Source organism: Macadamia integrifolia, chromosome 14 (genome assembly GCF_013358625.1).
Source record: "Macadamia integrifolia cultivar HAES 741 chromosome 14, SCU_Mint_v3, whole genome shotgun sequence".
NCBI classification, from domain to species: domain Eukaryota; kingdom Viridiplantae; phylum Streptophyta; class Magnoliopsida; order Proteales; family Proteaceae; genus Macadamia; species Macadamia integrifolia.
The window spans coordinates 20,757,602-20,773,572 of record NC_056570.1 but is presented as its reverse complement, the minus strand read 5'-3'; the positions used below and the strand labels follow the sequence as shown (position 1 = coordinate 20,773,572).

Sequence of the window (15,971 nt, the reverse complement as noted above, 5' to 3'; positions counted from 1 at the left end):
CCCCAAAAAAAAAATTAAATGTTAAAGAAATTAATAAGATTGGTGTAACTGAGATAAGCCTATTTATTTATAAAATCTAATTTGCTTTAAGAAAATAGTGACTTTGACTCATCTATGAAGAGCTTTTTATTTTTAGTTGGTAGGAACCCATCTATGAAGAGCTACTTCTTAAGGTAGTTAATAAATGGATTCTAGTATTCGGCCCCAATCTTAATGCGATGATTGAGCTTTCACTAATATATCTGGAATTAGTTTGCATGAGGATGTCAATGAATCAATTGGAGCTGTCTGATGTATTCTGTTAGATGGCAATATACTACCATATTTTAGAGGAATATAAGGAGAATCTGAAGGGCAGGACAAGGAGTGACTATCCATCCAAACCAGTTACGGTTTACCAAATAAATGAGTACCACAGTAAGAGCTATATTGATCTACAGACATAATCTATATATATATATATATATATATGTTGGGGTATATATGTTGGGGTTGGTCCTAAATTAGTTTAATCTTTACTGTAATAAATGTGACATGTTTGGAGGAACAAATTAACCCCTTTTATACATGTTATAAAAATTTGATTCAAGCCAAAAGCACCATGGAGCAATCAAATATTAAGATTAATAATAATCATATAAACATTAAGCATTAAGAGTTGACAAGAAGCTAAGACTTGCCATGGTTTGGAAAAATTACCTGTGGCAGATTATATCAAACTAAGGTCCTGAGATTAGGGGGCTTAGTAAAGTTTTGGTGCTATCAAATGCTAAGGAAGGGCTTAGTAAAGTTTTGGTGCTTTCAAATGCTAAGGAAGTACAGAATAGAGGATGCACCTTACCAAAGTCATTAAATAAAAATATATAGTCTTAGTTTAAGTCCACAATTATATGTTCCAAGTGATTTATAACCCTACATATGACGATGTGCCATTTCAGATTTAAATTCTCAGGTTCAGCTTGCACTCTCTTGGTTATATGAATTTGCAATGGGGTTTATATTTTGTAATGATTCGCCTATATTCTAAAATAATGTTTAGGCGAGAGGTTGATGATCTGTCTCACCTCAACTTTTTTGGGGTAGTTGGATGGGACACAATCATGAATCTATAGCTATTTCGGACACTTCGTACTACAAGGAGAATAAATTATTCAATTTACATTGTGTATTTCTGCAGACCATGGACTGTCCTTCAGTTGATTGGCGGATTAGCAAACATTTTGCTTTAAAGATAATATATTTATATATATATATATATATATATATTTATCCAACTCTGGTTCAAACTAACTCTTATCTTTCATGAATGACTTTCAGTGGTAGAGGATTGTCACCGCAAACTAACACAACTGACATGGATGGGCATAGACCTTCGACCTTCTTGTCCCAACAAAGATCTGGATACCAAGTAGAGGTAATGATCTCTATCCATTTTTCATTTTTATTTTTGGTGGAAAGGAATTTATTCATATGATCGTGCCAAACTCATTAATCACAAGACAAAAAATTTCATCAATTACAGAGTGGAATTAGGCCATACTGTCATACACATACTAGACAAAACCTTCGTGGCCTAAGAATCAACTAATTTGTTGTTGTCCCTAGAAATCTATTGAAAGTTATAAGAAATAAAGTAAGTCTCCAAATTCAAAATATCCCCAATGATAGATTGCACATCTAGTGGAATGTTTGGAGACTTTCTACCATAAATGTTTCAATCATGCAGCACCTTGTGCATGTCCACAAATGGAGAGAAAATTATAACAATTTCACAAATCACACATTTCTACTTGAGGATTTTAGCTAACATGTCTTCATCACCACAGGAGAGCAATTTCAGCAGATCAAAAAGCTTCCCGGGGTCCCAAATCAAGAATCCTAGCTTGGAATTCACCTTAGGAAGACCTGGTTGGCATGGTGAAGAGCATGATTGAAATGCTAGAGGCTTTTCATTCTTTTAAGTGGGCATCCCTTGATTGAATCCAGTTTCTTCATGGGTGACATAAAGGGAACATATAGATATATACATATATGGTCACACACACATTGAGAGAGACAAGTCTGCAAAGGCATTGAGTTGGAAGGAGGAAAGACAAAGCCATATCTTAGTTATCCCACTCATGTAAGTCTCTGCTGTATCGAACATTGCAATCTCTTTTTGGGTTTTTGTAAGTGGCTGAAGCTGCACTTTATTCTGAGCTGATATTATTCCATGTGGATGCTGAGAAAGAAGAAGAAAAGAGAAGAAAGAAGGGAATCAAGTCTCAATGGAGCACTATGTGGGTTATGTTCTCTTTTTAAATTTAAAAGAAAGAAAGGGAAATTAAAGGTCTAATCCAATACACTCTGAGCGTTTCTCATGGGAAGTTTGTCTTGTGAGAGTGTGAAAGCTTGACTTTTAAGAGATCTCTTTATGTCATTAGCTTCATCTAGATCTGATATTAAAGTTCATATGCCCACACAAAAAGGTATGGTGCATAATTGTGTTTACGTTCACATGAAGTCCATGTCTGATGGTGGTTTCACTGCACACTTTTTTCTTTTTCCTTTTTTTTTTTCTAATTTTTTTTTAAATTTAAATTTAAAATTTAAATTTTTATTTATTTTAATTTTTATTAATGGGCAGGAAGAAGATATACTACATAAAAAAAATAAGACAAATACAAGATTTTATATGATTTTTTTTTTTCCGTAAAAAATCATTTATATTTAAAAAAATTATACAAACAAACATTGAACCATTTAAAGAACATCAACAAAATCTAGAAAACTGTCATTCTTTTCAGTAATGAGAGGTGACAAGTTGGTTCTGATTGGTAACAATAGTTATTTGACAGATGAACAAGTTGCTCTTGCGATCTTGGGTTTCAGTAGGTCCTCTCAGCAGAATCTTTTGGAAGAAAAATATGTACAAAAGTATGCTTCCAAATTTGCATGTCCCTACTGGGCTTGGATTGGAAAATGCCTTTCAGTATCTAGATGACAATCAGGATGACAATCAGCTGAGAATTCTGATAATGCTGTAACTGCTTTGAATATAATTTAAGATCATAGATAATTAATTTTTTCTAACCTAATAATGTTACATGCTTAAGTGGCCATTGCGTCAGCACACAGACCAATGGGGCAGCTTAGTCTTTTTTGCGTCTGTTTGTGTCTAGGTGTAGACACACGCAAGCAATTAGAATATTTCTTTTACCCTAATATATAATAATATACTTCTAGAGAAGACCAGAATAGTGGCAAGACAAGGATGGTGTGACTGAAGTTAAAAAAGCCTTAAGAAATATGAAAGTAGGCTAAACATTAAGCCCAGATGAGATCCTAATAGAAATGTGAAAAATCCTAAGAGTGTGTGGGGTATAGTAGTTAACCAATCTATTTAATAAGATTATGAACATAAGGAAAATATCAAATGATTGGAGAAACATTATAGTCCCAGTCTACAGAAATAGATAGAATATTCAAAGTTGAAATTGCCATAAAAAAACTTAAAAGTAATGAGTAATACTATGAAACTATGGGAGAAGGTGAAGTTCGTCTGAGAGAGAAACTCATATCTTGATGGACTAATTTGGCTTTATTCTAGGTAGATTGATCTACGACAAGCTATTTACTTATTGGGAAGGCTCATGGAAAGATATAGAGCTAAAAAGAAGGATCCACATATGGTATTTATTGACCTAGAAAAAACCTATAACAAAGCCCTAGAGATTTAATTTGGTATGTCCTTTTGAAGAGGGGTGTCGAATAAATATGTTGACGTAACTGAAGATATGTATGAATGTGTGGTGACTAGTGTGAAATCTGTGAGAGGTCAGACCAAAGTTTTTCTAATTATGATTAGGTTACATCAAAGATTAACCTTAAGTCCTTATGTATTTGCGCTTATCATAAATGAGTTAACCAAGAGCATTCAAGACAAGGTCCCCTGTTGTATGCTCTTTGCTGATGATATTGTTTTAGTGGATAAGACAAAAGCAGAGGTTAAAGCTAAGCTAGAGCTATGAAGATTAAGCTTGGAAAGTACAAGAGGCTTTAAGATTAGTAGATCAAAGACAGTATATGAGGTGTAATTTTCACACTATGATGGACAATGAAATGGTAAAAATTGACAGAGAAATACCGTAAAATGACTATTTTAGATATCTAGGATCAACCGTAAATAAAAAATATATCATAGAGAATGATGTTTATAATGAATTAAAATGGGATGGATGAAATGGAGAGATGCGACTGGATAACTGTATTTTATAATGAAAGTTCTATAGGAGTGTTGTTTGATCTATAATATTGTATAAGGCGGAATGTTGGGCAATTAAGAAGTGTCATATAAAGAGGTTATGTGTAGCAGAGATGAGAATGTTAAGATGGATGTGCTGCAAACCCAAAAAGGATAAAGTAAGAAATAAATGTATTAGATCTGATTTGGGAGTTTATCCCAATCAATGACAAGATCCAAAAAAATCATTTGAGGTGATATGACCATATTCATCAAAGGCCTAAGGATGCCCCAGTAAGTAAGAGTGATCATAATTGAAGTAAAAGAGGTAAGGGTAGGCTTAAAATGCCTATAGGAGAAGTTGTGAGGAATGACATGCATGATTTAGGCCATGTGCCAAGCATGACCTCAAATTGAGCCTATTGGAGGGCTTAGATGCATGTAGCCAGACCACATTTAGTTCAGAATATCTTGGCTTGCCTATTGGAGGGCTTAGATGCATGTAGCCGGACCTCATTTAGTTCAGAATATCTTGGCTTACTGGGTTGTGCCTCTTTCCTCTTACTTTTATTTCTCATCTCTCGTCTCTTTCCTCTTACTTTTATTTCTCATCTCTCGTCTTTTTATCTCTTCATCTCATCATTCACCCTACTTTGTTTGGACCTTATTTTTCATTACTTTGTTTTGTTGAATCCATATAGCCAGTCTCATTTAAGATGGGATAAAGCATTGCCCAACTTCTTCTGCACCACTAACATGAACACAAACTTATAAGAAGCTCCCTAGACCTGTATCCAAGATGATTGAGCATGGTCACAGGCTTCGACGGTGAACTAAATACGGTCCAACATTGCTAAATAATACATTTCTTGATTTTGTGTATCTCCCAAGATTCAAGCATCTTCTAACGGGGAACACGGCATCAAAGATCTCTTGATAGTGTATTGTAATTTCAAGCATGGTCACCCATCACCTGGTAATCCCTTGTAGCTTAGGAATAGAATATAGATGCTAAATTCAGTGGGTACAGAATCAAAAGTATTAAGAAGGGCTGTAGTGGATTTGGAAAGATCCAGCAGTAATAACAGAACAGAATATAGATGCTAAGTTTATGGTATTACAACAACAGGTTTTTTATTTCTATCATCTCCAAGTGGAAGGCAGATTGTCTCACACTATATAATATACACAAAAGAAACTAACATGAAAAAACAAAGCTATACCATCACTATCTTCATAAGACTGAAGGCATATATGACAACATACATGGAACTCTTTCTAGAATTTTCCTTCAGTCAACCTTAGCAGCTTCATGATGGTGGCGAACTTGTAGGGCAGCAGAATATGCCGAAACTGCTGACCCAGTCATGACCAGTGAATGTTTAGCAAGTCCCATGCTTTTCTTTGTTGCCAACCACACAGTCCAGAAGAATCCAATCCAACCTGTACAAAATGCTAAAACTGAATTATTTGTTCCCTAATTTAACTAAATCAACAAGATCAAACTAATTAATGTTTTTGCAAACATCGACATGTTATGCAGATTAAAGGCCTTTGCCAAGGGCCGACAACTTTCAACTAATGTTGGATAGATGACTTGCCCATGTCACACTTCAGACTCCAACTACTCCATGGATTATGGGGCAAAACTATATTTTCTTTCCTCTTTTTGTTTGTCATCATACTGAACACCTAGCATACTCAATGGACAGCATATTCTACCACAGAAAGTTTCAAAGACGGAAATATGATCATTTGCCTGCCTTTTACAGTTATGTAAATGATATGATCCAGAAAATATATCAACATTTTAACCATATACTTTACTTATATTCCCAGATGAGTCCCCAAATCCAATTTTACAGAGTTGGCCTCTAAATATGTATTGGATTCCAACTCCCATGTCTATGTCCTTGCAACATACTTTCTACTGGATGTACAATTATCAAAAGTCCGATGCACTTCTACAACTAGGATGTCATTGTCACAGAGCTGGTCCAACCTTCAATTGTTCAAAGTGAATAAACGGTCCAGGGAAAAAACTTGAAAATGTGGATTTTCATCAGAGAGTTGATCTAGCCTTTGATTGATTTGGGTGAATAAAAGGCCCAGGACTCAAAACTAGAGAGCCTGGCCAACCAGGTACCTATTCCTTACTTTGGGAGCATAAAGTTTGGAATATAGAGGCAACTGAAAATGGCATTGTGAAATCGAGGCCACCCTAGTATGCTGGGCCAGTGCTATCATGATTTGGAGACTTCCAAAAGGTCAGATTATAAATGGAGATGCCACAGTCCAGAGGTTGGCGAGGGACTGGGCCCATATGGAAAGGTCAATATATGTCTTAAGCGAACCTTGAATCAGTCCAATCCCAGCAATGGCAATGCAGGCCCGTACGGAAACTTGGGAAGACTTTGACAGCACAAATCAAGAAATAAGGCAAGCTGCATAGTTGACTAGACAACTAAATGAATGACAGCAATCAACCAATCAAACAAACTACCAGAAAAACGCACATGGGACCCACCAGTATATTCTTATAGCAGTACTATTGAACTAATGCAACAATCCATCTATAAATGTTCACTAGGTCCTAAATTGATTCTATGAATAAAAATTACTTTTGTTGCTTGTCAAAAAGAAAGAATCTCAAGCGGCCATTTTCCAAAGCTCCAATAGAGTATTATATGTTAATAAAGGCTCACTTCACTGGATTAATTTTTATGTTGGGCATTGAACCTAGCAAATGATAGCAAACAATATATATGTTCTAATTAGACCACAATCTTCAGTTTTCTTATCACAAGAATGAATGGAATGTGTAAAAAAAAATGGCAGAACATGTAAACAAGAGAGAACCTGTAGCAACTACAACAGCAATGATTGTTGAGACTGTTGCAGTGGCAATTGCAAAAGCAGCCACCGACAATGCTCCAATGTAAATTGCTGTCACACAGGCGAAGAAAATAGCTAAGAAGCCTCCTGCAGCAGCTAAAGAGATGAGAAGAGAGACGATAACTGCATTGATAGTTGCCGCCAGAAAGAAAAGTACAAAAACCAGCAATCCTGTCAAGGCCAGGAGAAGGATAGTTCCAACCTGCAAATTATTAGAAAGACAATTCAGAAGAATGGATTATGAAAAATGAAAACAGTAACAGAAATACCATGTAAAAACAATTGACTCCATAAAAGAGAAATCCAAATGCCCAAGTCTGACAGCTTTCCGTCGTAGATTGTTCTTAGTTATGGAGTTCACTGAATATATCAGAAAGATGGGGAAATGTTAGTTGTTCTACAAGGACCACAGAATATGGTTTGACAAGCATTAAATTCAGAAAAATAACTTAAAACTGTACTTACAAACTAGGTGGAAAATGTGGGACGGAAACAGACATAGAAGATCAAGAAAGATCACAAACTCAAACTAAGTACAAGTGATACTTGAACATGTAGCTTAAATAATTGATCCAAATTTTTTAGGAGTAATAATTAGGTCAGCTGGTATCCTCAGTGAAGGATTGACATGTCCATAGTGAAATATGGCATCATCCAAGAGAAAATATGAACTGTGTAGCTAGCACACCCAACAATCAACTAGAGTAGGCCAGGTTAAGAAAGGATAGAACCCAAATTCTCAGTTTTCTTTATTATTCCTCCACCCTCTTATTTCTCTATTGCTAATTGTTATCTATATTTGTTAGCACAGTTTGTCACTGCCTACTCAGGAATCCATTCAAAACCTGGGAAAAGCATGATGCCAGATAAATACATCAGCCATGACTGTGACAACACCAATTGAGTGGGGGGAAACAGATAAATAAAGAGTAAAGATTGCAGGGTCAGGCACTACCAGGACCTTCTGGAAAAGCACCCATTTCTGCCACATGGACTATACATTTGATCATTTTCAATGTTAGATGGATTGGGAATCCCCTCAATGACCACTTGTCAATTGGGTAGTCTATCTCAACTACATTGCACAAGTATGGATTATTAAGGTTTTTCCTCTTGTTTTCCCAACTGCCTTTGTTATTTAGACAGGCTTGAATCTTTCAAACAAAGTTCAGAGCAGTATTCTGACATATGGTATTGTGAGAATGGGCTATAGATCAACCATGACTAGTGACGACCTGGACAACACATCCACAACTTCCACGCACCAACAGAAAGTATCACTTGGCAGAAAAGCTGACTCAGCAGGATCCAAGCCCCCATTAATAATATTTTATATACATATATGCAGGAGAGGCTGTTTCCAAGTTTTGAACTTGTGACCAACATGTGGCAATAGTGCTACTTAATTGCACCTCAGGCTCGCACACTAAAGCAACATAAATTAACCATAATTCAGTCAAAATACCAACTACCATGATATTTTGGTTTTGGGTACAATAAAAAAAGACATGATCATAATTGAACTATGATCCTAGTTTGGAAGTTATGTTAGAAATTTCCATACGTGCTCCAGATCTCCACTATAGCTAAGTGTGCACAAGCTAACACACAGGATTAGAATAATATATTCTCTTGTTCTCACAAAATGCGTGCATAAATATCCAGATTCAAGTTTTCCCCTAACAAAGTGCCAGTCCACTTCAATACGTTCAGTGTGGTCAATTGGTCATGGTAAACATGATTGTAATCCATCAATCTCTTACTATAAAATCAACTCTATTCAAATAGCATAGTTATAAATGTTTGCTACCGTTTCACCTAAAAGCTTCAACTGTTAGAAAAGGGCAGCGTCAATGTGTACATCAACACTCCCCCACATGTGCAGGGTGGAGCTCACGCAGCATTTCCTTGAGGACGGAATGTTAAGAAAACTCTTCTGATGCACTTTACAGGAATCAAACACTTTGTCATTGCTCTAATTCCAGATTCACTACCATTTCACCTAAAAGCTTGAACTGTTAGGTGAGGGGAAGCGTCAATGTATACCATAGTTGTCACGGCGCCAAGGCGAACCAAGGCGTGGAGGGTTGTCTAAGAGTTTAGGCGAGAAGGCGCACGCCTTGAGGCGAACAAGGCAACCAATTGTTATTTTTTATTTTCCCTATTTTCTAACATTATTTAGTAAGCTATATATATCTTAAATCATAAAAAATCAAGATTAAGCAACATCAAGTCATTAAAAATCAACATTTAGCCATATTAAATCATAAAAAATTAACATTATATCATATTAAGTTATAAAAAATCAAAATTTAGAGAAATGCTCTGGTTCTATAATAAGTTTGACTGGTTAAATGATATTATTTTTACATGAGACTTTTTGTCTCAGTTATAATATAAAACCAGTTTTCCAACAAGTCTAAGATTACTTAAATCTGAGTTATAATGATAAAGTTATGCTCCGGTCAAACTTATTTTTAAGTGCGCGAATGCTGTTAAAATCGCCTCAATGAAAATAATTTTATGGATATCAAAACAAAAAATATTTTTACCGGACTTTTGATTTTTAACAATGTTTTAACATGATAGAATTTATAAAATTTTCATAATTGAGAAAAACTCCAGCATTTAAAAGTTGAAAATCGCCCCTATAACCAAAATCCAGTTTTTCTTCTTAGACTGGGGGGTTGACTTTTTATTCTTTTGGAATTTGATTTTTAAACTATTTTTATTGGATTCAAATAGAGGGTATTTGGTTATTTATGAATAATATCTTAAGTAAATGAAATAACAAAGCATTTACTTAAATGATATTTGGCATAAATAAGTGTCAAAACACAAGGCGGCATGCAGTGTAATAAGGCGGCTGTCGCCTAGGCCCCAGGCAAACCACCTAGTCGTCGCCTAGGCGACGCCTTGACAACTATGATGTATATATCAACAATAAATACATCTAGATAATAGATGGTTCATATCTTCCTCACCTTGAAGAAAATCTTGACAATTGATAACCTGATACGAACAGGGTATAAAAGTTGCACACTATTTGCAAACTTTTTGACCAAGGGAGGATTGTAGACGGCACATTGGTTCAATACGATTATTCCACAGAGCTATTAGTCAAAACTTCCTAAATTGATTACCATACAAACCCTTTCATGCTATTTTACTTTAATTTTGGCCTACTCCAACACTAGCATCACATGTACTACTATGACTAGCTAACGATTATTTAAGTCCTTCCTCAATTTTGGCACATGCTTCATCCAACTGTGATCTCCATTTTATCTTCAACCACAGATTACTAATTCCATGCAATGGGACATAAATCAGGGAACTGATCTGTCAAATGGCCCCTACCCACACCAAAAGTCATACACAGCCTCACCCTCTTCCCAGGTGAACCTAGTGCACGAGCCTACCGCCACTGCAGTATCTGGGGAGGATCATAATGAACGAAGCCTGACCCCCACTTCATGGAGACACTATTTCCTGACTCGAACCCGAGACCACTAGTTCAGAATGGAGCAACCTTACCATTGCACCAATGTCACCCCTCTAACCTTACCCTCTTCCCATCCCCTAAAATTAATCTTACCCTCTTCTTTAATTTTTCACGTACGTTGCAGATTGCTTTTCGTACGCTACACCATAGCTCTCAATTAGGAATCGTAAAAGCACTTTTTTTATATCATTTATCACACAAAAACAGAAAATGGATAACTAAAGTATACACACACCATACAATCCAATATTAGCACAATTATTTCATTTCCTCTATCAACGAGTAGAAATGCTACAACCAATCCAATTACAAGAACAAGGGGGTTCAACACTTTTTAACCAACAGTGAGGATTAATGAATTTCCTGCTTCCACATGCTGGGGGAGGGGGAGGGGTGAAGGAAGAGAATCTGTATGATGTGTTTGGCAAGTTGATAACCTCAAGGAATAACAAGACCAGTACCAATGGGAACAAGCATCAACTTCAATCCCACCCTACACACAACCCAACCCGAACCACCCCACCCATTCCCCTTAAGATTCCAAAATATTGGATATAAAATTGTCAAATTGTCAGGGAAAGGGAATGGTTCAACTCAAGGTAAACTCTTATTATCACAACTCTTCAATCCCCTACCATGTAATCTTAAAAACTGCACCCTCCAACCGAATGGATTAATCGATTCACAGGCGCCCCAGATTTCGGCATTGGAAAAGGGACTGCAAGAAAATTTATAGCCACTCTTTATTCATGTTTGCTTCTCTTCCCTGTATGGAACAATTAAGATTTCCCTTGATACTCCTCTGCAAACTGGCAGGATATGATTGATTTGGTCATAATTAGGCTATCTTATTGGATTGGTCAGAGGAATCTCAGATGGATATCTCCATAATTAGTATTAAGCATAGTATCACTTCCATGGCATCAAAGCAAGCCACCGTGGTGGCAAACCGCTATGACGAGACCAACGTGCTCAGAAACAGAGCCAAATGTTATATCGCAGGCCATATTACATAAGTCAGTTGTTGTATTAAACTATAACAGAGTACAGGAATCTCAGATATGGGATGATGATAGTCCTGTTTTTGAATCAATCTTAGTGACTTCCATGTATGTTTTAAAATGCTTATCTTGTACACGTTAATTACCTTCCTGTATAGCATCAAATCTATAATAGAAATCAATGGCAAAGTATATCCATTAAGGACAACCCGAAACTCTATTAAGTTCAGTTCTAGAAAATAAAAAAATTAATGAAGGAACATCAATAGATCAAGTCTGCAATCCATGCCATCATTATGCCATAATGGGGTCCCTCATTTTTGGGATCACCTTCTATAGAAACCATTAAATATAATTCTAATAGTTCAATGGAGAAGCAGGGTCCCTCATTTTTAGGATGAATTTGAGAGACTGGACTATGACCTACTGTGTATTTATCTGGGATCAGCTGGCACAGGGAATACTATCATAACCATGTTCCTGCAGATTTCACACAGACCACAAATTGTGTGGACTAAAGATTATGGCAGAATTAACATAGGAGGAAACTCATTAACCAATTTTGGGCAGATTAGGTGAAATACCAGCCACTCTTGGTGATTATCACACTTCCAGAAAGGGATTAAGACCTTCCTGCATCTAAAAGAAAAATCCAACAGTGACCAGATAAAAAAAATGTGGCATGCAATTTAAACACAGGGAGCTGTAGTCTGGCTCAGCAGATCCACATGAAGTCTGTTATGTAACTTGCATTCTTACTTCCACTCTACAATCTCCTTATATAATGGGAAACATCCTCTTATATCTCCACTAGTCTCTCCTCTCCTCAATAAACTTCTGTTTCTGTCCATGATCAATATAAGCATCACCAATAGAATTGCACGAAACTATAGTATAGGAAAAAGTTTCTCTTTGATAGCGGTCACTGGGGGTTTAAGAAAGGATCTGATCATAGCGATAATCAATGGATCAGAAACTACTTAGTTGGCATACCACGAACTTTAAAACCAACAGCAGGACAATAACTCAAACTAACTGAAGTGCCTCCAACTTTTAACCTAAGGTTAGATCTTGCTTAGGTATGAAAATAATGTATTTTGAATTGGGACCATAAACTAGTCATCAATAAATTAGGATTTACATCCATTGATTATGATTTCCTGTTGCAAAGCAGATCAGATCTCCCGGCAGCTAATAATACAACCAAAAGAATATGCAATCAATCAATCACTGCTGCATAGAACTCAAAGGATAAACAAAAACAAGGAAATTTTAAAAGAACGCTAAAGAGAAATTTCAAATCTAAGCTAAATAACTCACAGAGACGACCAGGATTGCACGAATAGCACTGCCTCGGCGAGTCCATTGTAGAAGATCTCGGCTCGAGTTCCTGAAACCTTTGCGAAGCAGAGGACCATTGTGAGACACGGAAGATTTGATCCTCTCAAGAAAAGAAGAGGAATTTTTTGGATCAAGAAAGAAGATCTCTGCGAAGAAACGACGGAGAACGCCGTACAGAGTCTCCTCCTCTCGTGGATTTTCTATCTTTATAAACGTTTGATCTCTCCAGTTCATTTCCTCCTTCTCAGTCGGTGGCGCCGCCTCTCCGTTTAGTGTTTCATCTCCGTTTGTTTCCGCCATTTCCTTTTCTTCTGGAACTCCACACACTCACTCAGCCTCTCTCTCTCTCTCTCGCTCTGGTGACGAGTGAGGAAGTGGCAGATAATGGCCGGTAGACTTTGAATTTCGAATACTCTGATTCGGAGTTGATGTTGCCACGTGGGATCTTGACTCACGTGGCAATACTGACCAAACACGTGGTTTTACCATCCAACTAAATTTACTTTCGTGGGACCCCACAATCTGTATCACTTTTTTTTTTTATACTTATCCACAAAATCAAAATCAAAATCATGTTTTATGGAAAAATGGAAGATAAAGATAAAGTGATGAATTAGGATTTACAGCCATAGATTAAGTTGTCATTGCCTGTTAGCTACTCTTAGTTCTTTCTATAATATTTTCAATTCTTCTTGGTGATGGATCTTTTCTCATGATTAAAAGGGTGTGGAAAATATCTTTAGAATAAAGGTGATATGATTTTTCCGAATTGTATTTAGGTTTGGACACATGCAAGTGGGTAGGCTCTTTATTCCTTTAATTAATATATTATATCATAATCTTATTATGGATTCATTTTTTTATCAATAATAATATTTTTTAGTTATATATTTTTTTAATAAAATAAAAAGTTAAATTAAACCAAAGACAGGGACAAAAATACATTATTTTTAGGATTACATATATAGAGATTAGTTCTTGTAGTTATCATATCCAAAGCTAAGTTGGCCGCACGAGCAACCAACTCAGAGTAGGTCTGAGCATGATTGATATGGTGGCAAGTGAGTTAAGGACCTCCCAAAAAAATAAAAAAACCGATACCATGCTCAAAGGCCATGATTTGGTTGTCCGGTCCAAAAACAGTTTCGCAAGCTCTTCAGAATTTGGCTAGACTTCTTTAATCTTCTAGCCTCTTACTTGCGCCGGTGGGACCCCAAGCAAGACGCCCCTTGCGGTTGCTTTGATAATTTGCCCTGTAATCGAGTAATTTGTGAATGAGATACATTCCCCTTTATATAAGAAACAGGTGGCATATCCACTTATATTGCAACTAGAATTGTTAAATAATACACGTATCATGATGTAGATGTCATAATTGGGAATCAGAATTGGAAGGATAAGAGGGGCAATAGAATGTACCTGTTGTGGAGACCGTGAAGGAATTCAATATCAAGGTTTCTAATCCACCAAAGGGTAGACGATAAGATTTTGTGAGGGTTGGAGTGATCTTTCCTAAATATTGTATTATCTTTATGTGTCCAAATGAAATAGCATATAATACTCGACATAGAGAAAAAGCTTCTACGACAGTCTGTACAAATTAGATTAGAATTGAAGCACAACATTATTAATTGAATAAAGGAAGGGGCAATAAAGCAATCAGTGTTTGGACCCAAACGGTTGGCGGCCCAGATACGCCTAGTAAAATTGCAAGAAAGAAAAATCTGCCAAAGAGATTCAGATTGGTATTGACACTGTCGATTTGCTTCCACTTCCCCAATATATCATTCGTGAGGATTCCTTCATTGCAAAGTCTCCAAAAGAAAGATTTAAATTCCGGATGTATGGAAAGTTTCCATAAGTATCACCACTAGCATGATCAAGATGATGAGCAAGTACACCTATCAGAGCATCCAATTAGGTTAGTAATCAAAGATGAATATAAAAATTTTACAGCCAATTTAGTGGTCAAGATTTAGAGAGATGGCACCACCAAACATCGGGCTGATAAAGGTAGGAAGGAGAGAAGGAGGCATGTGTTCCATTCATTCCCAAGAATTAATTAATTACCCAAGCATAAAGAGGGAATAGAAGTTACCTCTACGGCATAGAGTAGTGAGGAGAAGGCAGGTTTGGTATCCAAGGTTCGTTCCAGATAATGGATCTTCTTTTCTTATAGGTGGTAGGGTGAAAAGTGGATTTGTTGAGGATATTTTTCAGAGAAGACGTTCACCCAAAAGGGATCCCTTTAACAAATGAGTCGCAAACCCAATTTTAGTAGAAGGGCTCTGTTTTGGGTTTTGGGTCTTGGATGATTTAAGGCCAAATACCCCATTGAGTTAGGAGTCCAAATTTGGAGCCATCCAATAGGATGCAATTTCCTATACCCCTGAGTATTGCCATTCCAGAAATTCAAATAAGCAAAATACGATGTCAGGCAAATACATTTGGGAAAAGCAAAACAAGACATCATGTATAAAGGGATAGAAGAGAGAGCCGATTGAATAAAAGTAGTCCTCCCGGCAAATGAAAGCAGATTATCTTTCCAGGACGAGAGTTTCTTCCTAACACTGTCAACAATATTTGGAATCTAATGCCTCCGGATCGAGCAGGAAAGATGGTAGTACCAAGGTAAGTAGAATTTAAATCCATTTCCTAGATCCTAACTAACTTACAAATATTGGATTTGTAGTAAACTAATATTAGAATTGAAAGCCAAACAACTTTTTTCAAGGTTGATGGTCAATCTAGAGAGGTCAGAAAAGATTTTCAAATTACATTAAATAGTAGAAATGTCCTCTTCATTAGCTCTATTACAAAAAATGAAAGTGTCATAAGCAAAAAACAATGAGAGATCTTAGGGGCATTCCTAGCAACCTTAATCCCATGGAAAAGATCAGATATCTATAGGTTGATAGAAGGCAGGAACAGCCTTCCATGGCCACAATGAAGAGGAATAGGCTAAGCGGCACCCTTGATGGATGCCATGGGAGGGTTCCAAAAAATG

The 15,971-nt window shown here is 36.5% G+C and overlaps 2 protein-coding genes across 3 annotated transcripts in view; one reads left to right on the top strand and one right to left on the bottom strand.

Moving 5' to 3' along the window:
• LOC122060954 (transcription repressor KAN1-like) overlaps positions 1-2,496 on the top strand; it is an 11,996-nt gene extending 9,500 nt beyond the window's left edge. For both annotated transcript variants that reach the window (XM_042624083.1, XM_042624081.1), the window contains exons 5-6: positions 1,318-1,414; positions 1,827-2,496. In XM_042624083.1, the coding sequence (XP_042480017.1) occupies positions 1,318-1,414; positions 1,827-1,934 (205 nt within the window). In that variant the 3' untranslated portion in view covers positions 1,935-2,496. The remainder of the gene's footprint in view (positions 1-1,317; positions 1,415-1,826) is intronic.
• Positions 2,497-5,337: 2,841 nt separating this feature from the next.
• Positions 5,338-13,346, bottom strand: LOC122061855. The gene is made up of 3 exons (XM_042625364.1): positions 12,944-13,346; positions 7,082-7,319; positions 5,338-5,665 (listed from the first exon to the last, which is right to left on the bottom strand). Exons 1-3 carry the CDS (start codon positions 13,262-13,264, stop codon positions 5,514-5,516), a joined length of 711 nt encoding a protein of 236 aa, XP_042481298.1. The 5' UTR covers positions 13,265-13,346; the 3' UTR covers positions 5,338-5,513.
• Between the last annotated feature and the right edge of the window lie 2,625 nt (positions 13,347-15,971).

What these genes read in the sequence shown, in the direction of transcription:
- LOC122061855 (XM_042625364.1), bottom strand. Translation starts at nt 13,264, where the DNA reads ATGGCGGAAACAAACGGAGATGAAACACTAAACGGAGAGGCGGCGCCA. An exon ending in GTGCAATCCTGGTCGTCTCT is followed by an intron (nt 7,320 to 12,943) that starts GTGAGTTATTTA and finishes AATAATTTGCAG; the next exon opens with GTTGGAACTATCCTTCTCCT. An exon ending in TGCTGTTGTAGTTGCTACAG is followed by an intron (nt 5,666 to 7,081) that starts GTTCTCTCTTGT and finishes CATTTTGTACAG; the next exon opens with GTTGGATTGGATTCTTCTGG.